Source organism: Marmota monax, unplaced genomic scaffold (assembly GCF_021218885.2).
Source record: "Marmota monax isolate L192 unplaced genomic scaffold, Marmota_monax_Labrador192_F-V1.1 WCK01_AAM20220418_F8-fsc00218, whole genome shotgun sequence".
In the NCBI taxonomy this organism is placed as follows: domain Eukaryota; kingdom Metazoa; phylum Chordata; class Mammalia; order Rodentia; family Sciuridae; genus Marmota; species Marmota monax.
Genome location: NW_026694764.1, coordinates 2,383,569 through 2,396,759, shown reverse-complemented (window position 1 = coordinate 2,396,759; position 13,191 = coordinate 2,383,569). Strand labels below are relative to the sequence as shown.

Sequence of the window (13,191 nt, the reverse complement as noted above, 5' to 3'; positions counted from 1 at the left end):
GTCTACTCTGTGCCTCATGTCTTACTGTACTGACCCCAGGAGAAATTAGAGGTTTTGCTGCCTACAGCGTAAGGGATAAGGGGAGGTGAATAAAGAAAGGACCCCTCCCAGCCCTGGGTGGCGTGCATTCACTTAGGGGTGTGATGGTGGCTGTGGTTGATCTGAGAAGGCACCTGAACTCTGAGAAGGTTTCACAGAGGTGATGCAAAGGTAAGTCCTAAATGATGAAGAGAGATGCTCCAACTGGACCAGAGATGGGGAGGCACGCCAGGAAGAAAGCACAGTATTTACCAAAGCATCCTGCTTATAGGGCAGGTGTCCACATGACAACTCTGGGTGCCAGCTGAGTAATGATAATGATTGCAACCCTTGAGGTAGCTTCTATTATTATTCCATTTTGGGAGCAAGGCACAGAAAGATGAAGTGACTTGCGCCAAGTCACACAGCTAGCGGGTGAGAGATACAGGACTGAAACCCAGACAGGTTGATTCCAGAATTGATATTCTTAACTTCCTTGTCCTCTTCCCCCAGAGTCGTGTGGGCCTCCCCAACATGGCTTCTGTTGGTTTCTGCACAGTGGGGCTTGAGTTCCACCCTTGCCCTAACTGCCTGCACATGCAGACCCCTGGCTGTGCACCCTGCCAGCCTGCACTAGTGCCTCATGGTCCCTGACCTGTCACACCCCAACGTCCTCACTGCTGTCACAACCAGGCCTGGTCCCTGTGTACTTCTGCTAAGCTTGAAATCTGGACCTCCAAAAGACCACCAGAGACCAAGAGCGATGTAAGCAGCAAAGAGGTATTCATTGCGAGCTAGCTCAGTCCTCCACTCGCACACAGCAACTGGTGATGCTGAGAGGTCCCAAGCCCAGGGTTTGTAGCAGTTTTATACTCTTTGGGGAAGGCAGGGACTTCACATACATCATAGGCTCTCTTAGCAAATCATCACACACCGCGGGAAAATCAAATAACAACTCTCAAACATGATTAGCACATTCACTGGCAGGAACAAGTTGGGTAGGGGTCTATTGGTTAGTACCAGAGAAGGATTCCTTTGAACTGATTAATTGGTTTAAGCCACGAGGGGAGTACATGCTGAACTACATGGTTTCCCAACATGTTATCAACCACCATAAACTACTGGGAGGGTCATTTGGCATCCCAGGTATTTCCCTGTCTCATGCTGATTGGTGGCTGCTAGGGGGTTGCTATGGATCCCACCTAGCCTGACTGAGTCAGGGACACCTGGCGCAGCAGATCTCTCCAGTTATTTGTAGATAAACAACTCAGCAGGGTGGGAATGTGCCTAGGTGTGCTCTGTGGGTCTTTCCAAGGACAAGGGTCACGCCCCCTTCCTTGGACAGGCTTTGCTCTGAGGTAGGGGCTGATTTTTCACTTCAAGAGCAAACTCTCAAGAAGGGTGACCCTAATCAGGGGCCTCAGTACCCACATCCCTGGGCACTGGGGAAGCCTCCAGAGCCTCAGAGGGGTCTGCTGGGCCGGGTGGGGGGTGCTATAGCCTTGGGGTCATTGATTCCCTCCCATCCCACTCACCTGGCTAACTCTGCAGGCCCTTGGCAGGGGGGAACAGGAAATGGGTGTGAGGGCACCCCCCTATTCTGAGTCTTTGCTGGGGGAGCTCCCCTGATATTCCCATGTCTTGCAGTCTGTGGTGGTGCCCAGGTGCCAGGGGACAGCAGAGGCGCTTCAGATCACAGTGGGCCACATCCTGGGAGACGCCGGCAGCCCCTATCTCACTGGACTTGTAAGGCGTGTCTGAGTGTGGGGGGTGGGGAGGGTCTGGGGGAGGCTCCACACTTCCCTGGCAACAGCCCTCTGTCCTCGGCAGATCTCTAGTGCCCTGCGGGCCAGGCGCCTGGACTCCTATCTGCAGCGCTTCCTCAGCCTGCAGCAGAGCTTCCTGTGCTGTGCCTTTGTCATCGTCCTGGGTGGTGGCTGCTTCCTGCTAACGGCGCTGCACCTGGAGAGAGACCAGGCCCAGGCCCAGGCCCAGGCCCAGTCCCAGCAGCCTGACACAGGTACTCCTGCCCTTGTACCCACGCTGGACTCAAGGCTGAACACCTAGAGGCAGGGAGCAATGGCCCATTCTCAGCCCCTGGCTGGCTTGTTTGCTTGTTTGTTTGTTTTCATTCAAAAATGTTTATTACAATTCTGCTGTATGCCAGGCAAGCTTGCAGATGCTGGGGAATGACCAAATTAGGACAAGTCTAAGTAAGCCCTCAGGGAGCTGACACTCTATAAGGTATGGAGACAGATCAGAGACAAATAAACAAAAAAGTGAGCGATGTAATATATTTGAGGTGATGAGTGCTATAACTAGACATAAAGTGGAGGTAGAGAGGGATGGGTGGGGGCAGGGAGCTCCTCTCTGCACAGGTGACATTGGAGCAAAGATTTGGAGGAAGCGGTGGAGTAAGCAGCTCTCTGGTGGAAGGGACTCCAGGCAGTGAGAACAGGGAATGCAAAGGCCCTGAGGTAGAAATGTACCCAATGTGTTGAGGGTCAACAAGGAGGTCAATGTGGCTGGAGCAGGAATAAGAGGCACAGTGATAAGTATGAGGGCAGCAGTAACAAGACCAGGGCAGGCAGAGCGAGGGGGAATCCTTGCCAGGATGGTGCCCTTAATTCTGAATATGATGGGAGTCACTGTGGGGTTTCCACAGAAGGAGCCATAGGGGATCTGATTTCCATTGTGAAAGCATCACATTGCTGTTACTTGAGAACAGACTGTAGGGCTCAGAGTTGGGACAGAGGGACCCCAGGAAGTTCTGAAAGCAGCCAGTGGAGACGTAGTGCTAAGACCACAGTAGTGGCACTGATGGCAATGCCATGGGGTTGGATCTGCAATTTACTTTGCAAATTAGAGCTAGAGGATTTCCTGACATGTTGTTTCCAGACCTGATCCCAGAATCCCTTCTGCTTCCTTTTGGGTTGGCTGAGCTTCTCTCCTGCAGGGACCCTGGACAGCAAGGACATGGAGAGCAAAGGCCTGCTTTCTGGCATCAGCGCCTCCACAGAGGACCCCTGAGGCTCCTGCCCTGCAGCAAGGAGACCCCCTGCCATGTCCACGCTCCTCCCACTAGTCCCACAGTGGCAGTGCCTCTGCCCACCTTTGGCTGTGACTCAGGGACTCTGGCTGAGCTGCACCTGCTGCTTGTTCGCTCCCAGTAAGAGAGTTGGCAGGGCCCGTGGCTGGGCTGGAAATTGAGCTGTCAACACCCTCTGAGGGAGGACTGTACCTGCACCCAGCACAAGGCCCTTCCAGCCGAGGGTCCTCAGCCTGGTTGCGGATGGACCCAATTAAAGTGTGACCAGTACAAAGCCCATGGATATCAGGTCTTTAAACAATCCTGTTATTTATAGCCTCATGTTGCATGCCTCTGAAGGAAGGAGGAGGGAGAGAGGAAGGGGTGGGCAGTCCCCAGGCAAATGGTACAGGGTGGCTCCTAAAGTGAGAACCACCTGGAGGGGTGCCCAAGCCTGCACAGAAACAGAAGCAGCTGCCCCAGAGCCACTTAGAGGGGCTTGCATGGTGGTGCACCAGTATTCTTGGCCGTGCCCTGTTCCCTGCGCCACCCTCAGCCCACGCTCTGACCCCAGCATCACCTGGGAGGAGGGCCAGCTCTGTGGGACCCACACTTGCCACTGGGTTCAGACCAGCTGGGCTCAGCAGGCCCTGCAAGAGATCAATAGCTTCCAGGTGGGCAGCAGTAGGGAGGCATGTTCTTTCTGCCCAGGAACCTGAGGTTCTGTCCCCTCTTCTGGATCCCAGCCAGGCGATCACTTGCTCACTTGCTGATTGCCACCTCCATTGTGCCTACCTCCCAGCAGCTGTGGGCAGAACAGTGGCCCAACTCCCTCACAGCTCCTGACCCTTGTCTGCTCCATCCCTGCCTCCTGGGGAACCCTCCCCACCCTCATTGGCTGTGACAGGTCCCAGGAACTGGACTCTCCAGCTTAGCCTGCACCTGACCCCCAGGGTCAGTCCTCCTTCCAGAGTGGGCATCACCAGACTGCCCAGCTCCTGGTTCTATGCCTTCACATGGGTGCTCAGGAAATAGGCTTCCCTGGAATTCCAAGGAAATGCACTTGTGAGGAAAACTGGTTTCTCCTGAGAAGGAGGCAGCCAGTGTGGGCTGGAGCTGGGACACCATGGGTCATCTCAGCTTTTACTGGCTGTGTGACTGGGGCTACCTCCTGTTTTTCTTGGAGCTATGGATTTCCCAGTGTATGCAAGAGGTGAATTGAATGTGGTTTTGCTAGAGCAGGGCCTCATGTGATTCTCAGGCTGGGTCTAGACCCATGGAAGCCCGGCTCCTGGTCTGAATCTTCCACCTGCCAGACCCCAGCTTCACTCAGCTCCCTCCTCCTGCCTCCTTGGGGCCAGTCATAGTGGGCTGAGGTCTCAGGTCTGGGTCTGTGAGAGGCTGGGAGGGCCTGGCTAGAGTAGAGGAGTCTGGTAAACAGGAACATCTTCTAGGCCTAAAGAGTACTTGTTGGGTAATCCCAGTTGTTGATACTCTGGACTTGTTTACTGGGAATGTCAACAGGAGGGAAAATGCTACTCAGCAGGACAAGTCCTTAAGCCTGACCCTGCTTACTTCATGTGTTAATGACTGCCAGGTGAGATCCTGGCTGCCCCTTTGCCTGTTTGCCTGCTAATCTCTATACTGGGCTGCAAACATGAAGGGATGTTTATAAAGTACTGATAAAAGTTCTTCTTCCACTCTGACCTAAGGCTTGGGGATTGAGCATGTGGGTCTAGATTCCTGCACCCTAACTCTGGCTTGTTCCCCTGCAATACCAGCCCTCAGTGGGTCTGGCTCATTTCTCTGAAGTGTGTGACATTTGCCTATGCCTGGGTGGACTTGAGAGGTTATTGAGCTATAGAAGTCTCTGTAGAAGAGCAGGCAGGAGCCCGGCAGCGCTGTGGCACATACCTGTAATCTCAGTGGCTCGGGAGGCAGGAGGATTGCAAGTTCAAAGCCAGCTTCAGCAATTTAGCAAGGCCCTAAGCAACTTAGTGAAACCCTGTTCCTATTAAATAAAATATATCTATATGAAAGGGCTGAGGATGTGGCTCAGTGTTGAATGCCCCTGGGATCAATCCCTGGTACCCCCCCAAAAAAGCAGGCAGGAGGCAGCAGAGATGGCTGGAGCCATCCTTTCTCCCAACACAGGGAGGTACGTGGTACCTGGGTGATCACATCAGTTTGGGATGTGGGGTTATATGCAACAGAAACAGGCTGACTTAAGTAGGGAAGGCATTCATTGGAAGCATATCAGGAGCTTACAGAATTGATGGGAATGTTAGAGTTTCAGGGGTCGGGGTTCCTGGGCCGTTTTATTCTTTTTAAAAAATACTTGTTATTTTCCCTCCTTTTTATTGGTGCATTATAATTATACATAACAGTGGGATCTACTGCTGGGCCATCTTATTTGGGGGTCTTCTTCAGAGCTCCAGACATTTTTTCTTTATTTTTATTTTTTTTTTTTTTTGCCATCTATTCAAGATTTAAAGCCCTGGGCCTAAGAGTCTAGTTGGACTAGCTAGGATGCTATGCCCACACCTTGATTTATCACTCCATTAAGACCAGGAGACCAGAGTACTGTTAAGAAGAGGAATGAATGAATTCTAATCATCAAAACAAGACAGCAAGATTGGGGCTGGAGCTCTGTGGTAGCATGTGTGAGGTCCTGGTTTCCATACCAAGCCCCAGGAAAACAAAAACAAACAAAAAACAATGTAAGAAAAAAGTGTCAAAAGCCCAAAACAAAGATAGTGTCCACTGCAATGATCTTGGCCAGGCCTTGGACCCTCCCTAGGATGTAGCTTCTCATGGGATGAGAAGAGACTGGGCTCAATGTCCCTCAAGGGGTTCTTCATTTCTGATTGTCTGGGTCCATGATCAAAGGGGATTGAAATTTCTATAATTTATTTTGGGTCCATGATCAAAGGGGATTGAAATTTCTATAATTTAGAAAGTGTTAAAAATGTTCAGATGACAGAACAGGAACTTCTGTGTTAGTGGGGACTCAGCGCCATCTGTTCTGAGCAGGCGAGAGAGAGGCAGCGATGAGGCATTCTGAACAAGACTTATGAGGCAAGCTCAGGCTGGGGAATGGGGTGCTCCAGTGAGTCCTCTGCTTGGTAACAGCAGGAACAGAGAAGAGGTGCCTTCTCCCCACCCGTGGGTGGTGACCTGTAGGGAAGGCTAATCTAAGGGTGGAGGTAAATGTCATGTGGCGACTAATGGAGGGTGGAGTCAGACAGGGAGAAAATGCCTTTTCTAGAGGGGTCAGGAAAGGAATCTGGCTGGTTTCTGAGTCACTCAGAGCAACAGATACATGATATAAATCAACACACATTTCCTGCACCTGCTAAATGTCATTTACTCATTCAATCAACAAACATTCTCCAAGCACCTCCTCTGTGCTGGATCTTGAAGATGAATCAGACAAGGTATGGGCCCTCAAGGCTTATGGTTTGTCAGGGGGTGGTGGTACCGGTGGCCTCTTATACAAACGTAATCAGATGCACAAAACATAGTCAGATGCACAGGTTACTCAAGAGCCCAGAGGAAATGACTGGTTGTTCAGGTGGGTCAGGAAAGGCTTCCTGGAGGAAGCCATGTCTGTGTTGGGTTTCTGAAGGACCAGCGGGAGGAGGGAGCTAGGTAGACAGCTAGCCAGAGTCCTAATAAAGGGTCGGGGGAGGGGGTTGCATGTGTGACGCTCTCCATGGTCCTGAACCATCATTAGGTTAACAGGATCGGGGCTTTTCTGTTAAGGGGAGGGCAAGGACTGTGACCCAATTCTTGCCACTCACCCAGACTCCAGAAAGTATAATGGCTGTAATTGAGTTCAGGGGGCTTGGTGTTCAGTGTGGTGGAGAATAATTTTGAGAGATGGGGAAGTGGGAGCTAGGCTAGGGGGTCGTGGGTTGTAAAGAGTCATGCAGATGGCATTAAGGAACTTAGATACTTATAATTCTATATGCAGTTGGGATCCATGGAAAGGTTTTGTACCAGGTAGTGATGGGGTCACATATGTGATTGAGAAAGTCACCAGCAGGCACTATGGAGAAAAGCCTAGAGGGAGATGCTGGAAATGGTGATGTTGAACTTTACAAGGGTCCAGGGAGATGCAGAGAGGTCCGAGATGTTAGTGGGCTGTGGGGGCATTGGGAAAAAAAAATTGTGTCTCTAGATGTGAGAGTTGAGTCCCAAAAGATGGTGTGACAGTGAGAGACCCAAATGGCCCCCAAATCTCCTTCTTGTTGACACCATTTGTGATGTGCCACTTTTCGAGAGATAAATGATACCAAGGTGGGAGCAGGTTTGGGGGAAGGATGAGGCATTTAGTTTTGGATGTACTGAGCTTAAGGTGTCTGCAGAGTCCCTAGGGAGGGGGTGTGTGCAGGAGACTGCATATGGATCTAGGGCTTGGAGATGAGGCACATAGAGAGGCATGGAGGATGGGGTGTCACGAGCACATGGATGATTAATGAGAGCCTGGGCGGCGTGGGTGAGAGGCTTCCAAAAGAGCATGTGCCAAGTGAGAAGGGAAGAAACTGAGGCCTGAACCTTGGAGACACTCCCTGGTGGGGGAATGGACAGAAGGAAGGTGGACTGAACTTCCAGTTATCAGCCTTGGGGGATCTGGTACATTATAGGCCAGTGTTTCTGAATGTTTTTGGGGAATTGTAGTCATGTGAACACATGGCAATCTCAACCTCCCTCTGAGAGACCCAGAATATATACTCTCATAGTAAAGGCTCTGAAAAGTCCCTTGGGAAACTTTCTTCTCTGTTTCGCCCTACAACTTCCCAAGTACACTTGTGCTTGAAATAATGGCCATGAATGTCCTGTGCCCCATTTGTTTTGTACCCAATCAGAAGCCCCTTTAGCTCATTTCCTGTTGTACCCATAGGAAAATCATTGCTGCAGCAGCTCAGCACAGCACTGTGGGCATTTGGGTACGTGCTGGGTTAAGAGGTAGACACACGTGGATTTAGTCCATCACTTGCTCTGTATGAGACCTTAGGCAAATTACTTCTTTTCCTGGGCGTCAGTCTCCATCAGTGAGACAGAGATAAGAACCCTTCTGTGGCCAATGATCCTATGATACTGCCAGAGGTTCTAAGAAAACCACTGTGATTTGCCCAGGGCTATATGGCCAGAAAAGGCTTACTGTCCTCTGTATCACCCTGCCTTTGGTGGTCCTTTATCCCACACAGGACCAACTCTAAAACTGCCTTTGGGTTAAAATTCCAGAGAAATTCACACAGAAGGAATGACTGACTTGCTTGGTAGCAGTTCAGAATTCCCCCAAATTCAAAAGACTCAAAACTTGGGTTTTTTTTTTTTTTTTTTTCTATTCAGCAGTGGAAAGGGAAAAAGAATGCTCCTCTTTTGGGTCCAGGGGAAAGTCCTGTTCCCCTGGACAGGGCTGTGGGGAAAGGATGGGCAGTTAGAGGGAATGGGAACAGGAGCGTGAGGTGCGGCTCGGTGCCAGGGCTGTGGCTTCTTCACTGCTCTTCAGCTGGGTAGGTCCCACAGCCAGACACTCCTGAAGCTGGCACCATCACATCATTCTGAGGATCACTGGCTGGGCCCAGTTCTCTCCCCATGGAGCTCCTAGGTCTGTCCTTGCCTGTTAATCACTTGTCATCACAGGCCACCCAGTGGAACTTCCCTCATCTGACTTTTGCAGGCCTGAGTTCAGCTAGCTGGCAAGAGGCAGCGGACAACATTCAGAATGAAATCTGTTTTCCTAACCCTCCTGTCACAGTCATTCATACCCAACACACTGAAGCATATTTTTAGTCACTTTGCAGAATTTAAAATACACCTCGAAGGCGCCAAGAAACACCAGCTTGGGGATTAACTCTGCTCACCAGAGACAGTGTATGTGTGGGGTGCCTCATGCTGCATTACCCTTTGGCTATGCCATGACTCACTGTGGCTGACACTTCAATAAACTGCACCTGCTTGTGGCCATGGGGTCCAGAGAAGCCTGCAGTAGGATATAAGCTCTCAACTCTACAGGATAGCAGAACCCTGGGTTAGCTCCATCCCTGCCACTGACTAGCTGCATGTTCACGCAGAGGTCATTTCCATGCCCTGGGACCTGGCTGTAAAATGGGGGAAAAAATCTGGTTTCTGAGGGTCTGTCCAGTTCTAACATTGTGTTTTCGGCACTTTGTACAGGATTCTATTTTTAATCAAAATCCCAAAGAGATAATGGGGGAGAAAAAGGAATCACAGAACCTCTAAAATGTGTCAGGGCAGTGATGGTGGCTCTGAACACAGGGGTTACTTGGCCACTATCCAGAGAAGACAGGACCATCCCTCCCTGGGAGAGAGCAGTGACCCCTCACTTTCAGACCCTCTGTCTCCCCTCCTCTTACCTACCCCCCGACAGAGGAATTGAGACCCAGAGAGAGGTAGGGGCCCTGTCCAGGATCATGCCCACACCACTGGGATAGGACCCAGTTTCCTGACTTCCCTTAATTGTTTTGTACCATCCCAGTGCACAGTTGGAAGTCTGAAGACTGGGGAGGTGATACCTTCAGGAGAACAGGCCCCTATCCATTTGTGTGTGTGTGTGCAGTACTGGGGATTGAACCCAAGGGTGCCTTATCACTGAACTACATTCCCAAACAATTTTTTTTAAAGGGTCTCACTAGGCCAGGCAGGGTGGTACACACCACTAATCCGAGCAGCTTGGGAGGCTGAGGCTGGAGGATTGTGAGTTCAAAGCCAGCCTCAGCAAAAGTGAGGTGCTAAGCAACTCAGTGAAACCTTGTCTCTAAATAAAATACAAAATAGGGCTGGGAATGTGGCTCAGTGGTCGTGTGCCCCTGAGTTCCATCCCGCGTAGCCCCCCCCCCCCAAAAAAAAAAAAAAAAAAAGAAAGAAAGAAAGGGTCTCACTAAATTGCCCTAACTGGCCTTGAACTCGCAATCTTCCTGCCTCATCAGTATCTGAGATTATAAGCTTGTATCACATTGTCTGGAAAGGAGGCTCTTCCTCAGTGTCCTGGTTTCTGTTGGACCCTAATCGGAACCCTGGGTCTCTCTACCTGGGAATGCCACTCTGTGAGACATAGGTAGGATCTGGGTGCACACACACGAGTGGGCTCCGGTAGTTTTGGGGCTGGAGCTGTATTTCCCTGGGGAGGCAGGCAGCACAGCCTTTCTGATGGAGGTCTGGGTCCTGAGATGTGCCCTGACCAATCACTTAGCCCTCCCTGAGCTGGCGAATCATGGAGCTTGAGCAGCCATTAGAGCCACAGGCTTTCCAACAGGTGTCTCTGTTTTGACCATCTGAGATCCTTCTCTCCAGGTTGTCCAAATATCCTAGGCTTAAGCCCTCGGTCCTCTCCCAGTCTCTGCCAGGAATTCACTCTCATGGTAGAGATTGGGTGGAGATTACTGAGTAGGTGCTAGGGATTCCTGCTTCCAGCACCCCAATCCCAGCTGGGTAGCTCCCCGCAAAACCCTTCCAGCTCTTAGCCGGCTTCCGCGGCCGCACGGTTCCAGCGTGACAGCGCCCCCGTCAGGTGGGTGGGGCTCTGCGGCCAGGCCCCCCCGCCGCCCCTCGGGGCAGCACGTGCGGGGCGGGGTTGTGGACCGAGCAAGGAGCTGATTGGGCGCGGAACTGGTGGGCGGGTCCGGACCGCAGCTGTCAGAGCCGCCGCGGCGACGGCGGCGCGTCGGGCTGAACAGTGGCAGCGCCGCAGCCGGGGCCCGAGCCCGAGCTCAGAAGCCGACGGGGCCCAGCCGGGATGGTGCAGCGGCGGCTCCGCAGCGCACGCACGCACTGAGAGGGCCCAAGCTGGGCCCCGCGGCCTCCGCGCCCCCCGCCGCCCCGATCCCGGCCGGCATGATGTGCCTGGAATGCGCCTCGGCGGCGGCGGGCGGCGCGGAGGAGGAGGAGGCGGACGCGGAGCGGCGGCGCCGGCGCCGGGGGGCGCAGCGAGGGGCCGGCGGTAGCGGTTGTTGCGGGGCGCGGGGCGCCGGGAGCGCTGGAGTCGTGGCCCCCGACGATGAGGTGCAGACGCTGTCCGGCAGTGTGAGGCGGGCCCCGTCCGGACCCCCCAGCATCGCCGGCACCCCCGGCTGCGCAGCCGCTGCCAAGGGCCCCGGCGCACAGCAGCCCAAACCAGCCACCCTGGGCCGCGGGCGGGGGGCAGCTGCCGCCATCCTCAGCTTGGGCAACGTGCTTAACTACCTGGACAGGTACACCGTGGCAGGTGAGCAAGTGCCCCACCCAGCCCGAGGACCAGGAATCCCCCCCCACCCCCCGCCCCAACGAAGTACCCTAGGGAGCTTTTTGGTCCCAGGCTCCCTATATCCAAGCCCTACGTGGAGTCCCCCAAGGACTGTATGCTCAGGCACAGCTGAGCAAGTGATGCCCCGGTCCTCCTCGGGTTTAATCTGAAACCCCCACACACAACCAGGGGACAGGGATTGGACGAGTCTCCATCCCTAAATCAGCCGGCGCGTCCTCGCCAGCCCTTGACGGCCCTTCCGTTTTCCTCTTCTCCGAGTCTCCTCTGCGTCTCTGCGTTCTTTCCTCTGCGTCCCCTCCCGCCACAGCCGCAGGTTCCCGGGCCTCTCTTCGTCTTCCCCTAGCCCAGACCGTCTGTGTATCCAGGGCCCGTCAGTTCTTTCCTTCCTCGGCCGCTTCCACCACCCAGAGTGCGTGCGGCGAGTGTGTGCGCCCCTTGCGGGTGTGCGCCAGGGAGACTAAGTGTGTGCGCTCGTGGCGGCGCGGATGTGTGTGTGAGCTTGTGAGCGCGTGGCTGACAAAGGCTCCGGCCTGCGGGGAGCCGAGGGAGGGGCGGGGCGGGTCCGCGGCGCCTGGGGACCCTGGATGCGGTTTGCAGCTGGCCCTGGCTACAGGCCTGAAGACGCCTCCCCCTGCTCTATGGCGCTTGGGGCCTGGGGCACAGCACCGGCCTCTGGGGCGAAAGAGGGGAGGCCTCATCCTCTGTGAACACCCCTGGGAATCAGCGATAAAGATGGGCTTGAGATGGATAGAACAACAGGATTCTAATCCCAGATTTGTCCCAAATGTGCTTTGTGTGTGACCTTGGGCCAGTCTCAGCTTATGTTTAGGTCTGTCTCCCTATTTGTGAGTTGATTGACCCCTCTTGGGATGGAGACGGTTCTGGGATTCCCTTCTGCTGGCTCCTCTCCCTGACTTCTCAGGGGTCAAGAAGTAGGGACTTGCCCTAGATGGATCGGCCTCCGACTGGGAATGATATAGTGCTGAGAGGAAAGGAATCTGGCCAGGGTGGCATAGGTGGAGGCTCCCTGCAGGAGGAGAGCAGTTCTGGATATTTGGCATGCTAGCCCAGAACCTGCCACCACAGAACAAAAGGGAGGTTTAGGATAGACTCTAAAGAAAATTTAGGGATGATTGGCAAGTGAATTATTGCCACCTGGGTGTCCCTCTCTCTGGGCCTTAGTTTCCTGTCTGTTGAATGGAATTGTATCAAGTGTAAGGGTAAAACTCTAATGGGAGAGCAGAAGCTTCCCCTTCTCCCAATTCATGCTTGCAAAACCCTTTGGGCTCTCTGTCCCTCCACTGGAGAGAGTTGGAAGTAGGTACTAGTGGTATCAGTACTCCAATGGGTTGAGCCGTCTCCAAGAGACTCTTACCTTGATCTGGTGAACAGGAGCAATATTGAGTACTCCCCAAATTCTGGGTGTGTTGACGCATGCCTGTAATTCATTCCAGGGACTTGGGAGGCTGAGGCAGGAGAGGAGGATTGCAAGTTTAAGGCCAACCTCAGCAACCTAGTGAGAACCTCAGGAACTTAGCAAGACCCTGCCTCAAAATAAAAAATTAAAAAGTGCTCCTGGGTTCAATCCCCAGTACCAAAACAAACAAAAACACCCCAGTGTACTGACCCTGTCGTACTTGTTCCATTCTGCCTAGGAGCTTAGGTGCCACCCTGTGGGGAGAAGTTAGAGAATATCGGGGACTTGTAATTGGTGCAAAATAGGCTTCTGTATACCTTCTGTACACCTTGATGGGGGAATCAAGGCCCCTGGACAGGCCCTCATCCAAGATGGCCCCGAAGGTGGACAACAAAGGTGGTGTTAGATCTAATAGTAAGTCTGTCTGGAGGTCTCCCCACTCTCTCCCAGCTGAGG

General features: G+C 53.1%; 2 protein-coding genes across 6 annotated transcripts in view; both read left to right on the top strand.

Moving 5' to 3' along the window:
* Spns3 (SPNS lysolipid transporter 3, sphingosine-1-phosphate (putative)) overlaps positions 1–3,350 on the top strand; it is a 48,602-nt gene extending 45,252 nt beyond the window's left edge. For all 3 annotated transcript variants that reach the window (XM_046425089.2, XM_046425087.2, XM_046425090.2), the window contains 3 exons: positions 1,666–1,764; positions 1,849–2,038; positions 2,975–3,350. In XM_046425089.2, the coding sequence (XP_046281045.1) occupies positions 1,666–1,764; positions 1,849–2,038; positions 2,975–3,048 (363 nt within the window). In that variant the 3' untranslated portion in view covers positions 3,049–3,350. The remainder of the gene's footprint in view (positions 1–1,665; positions 1,765–1,848; positions 2,039–2,974) is intronic.
* Positions 3,351–10,742: 7,392 nt separating this feature from the next.
* The window catches only part of Spns2 (SPNS lysolipid transporter 2, sphingosine-1-phosphate), a 36,614-nt gene continuing 34,165 nt past the window's right edge, over positions 10,743–13,191 (top strand). Inside the window, exon 1 of one of the 3 annotated variants that reach the window (XM_046424975.2) lies at positions 10,743–11,279. In XM_046424975.2, coding sequence (XP_046280931.1) covers positions 10,910–11,279 — 370 coding nt within the window. In that variant the 5' untranslated portion in view covers positions 10,743–10,909. The remainder of the gene's footprint in view (positions 11,280–13,191) is intronic. The other 2 variants (XM_046424976.2, XR_009225011.1) reach the window with 2 other exon arrangements.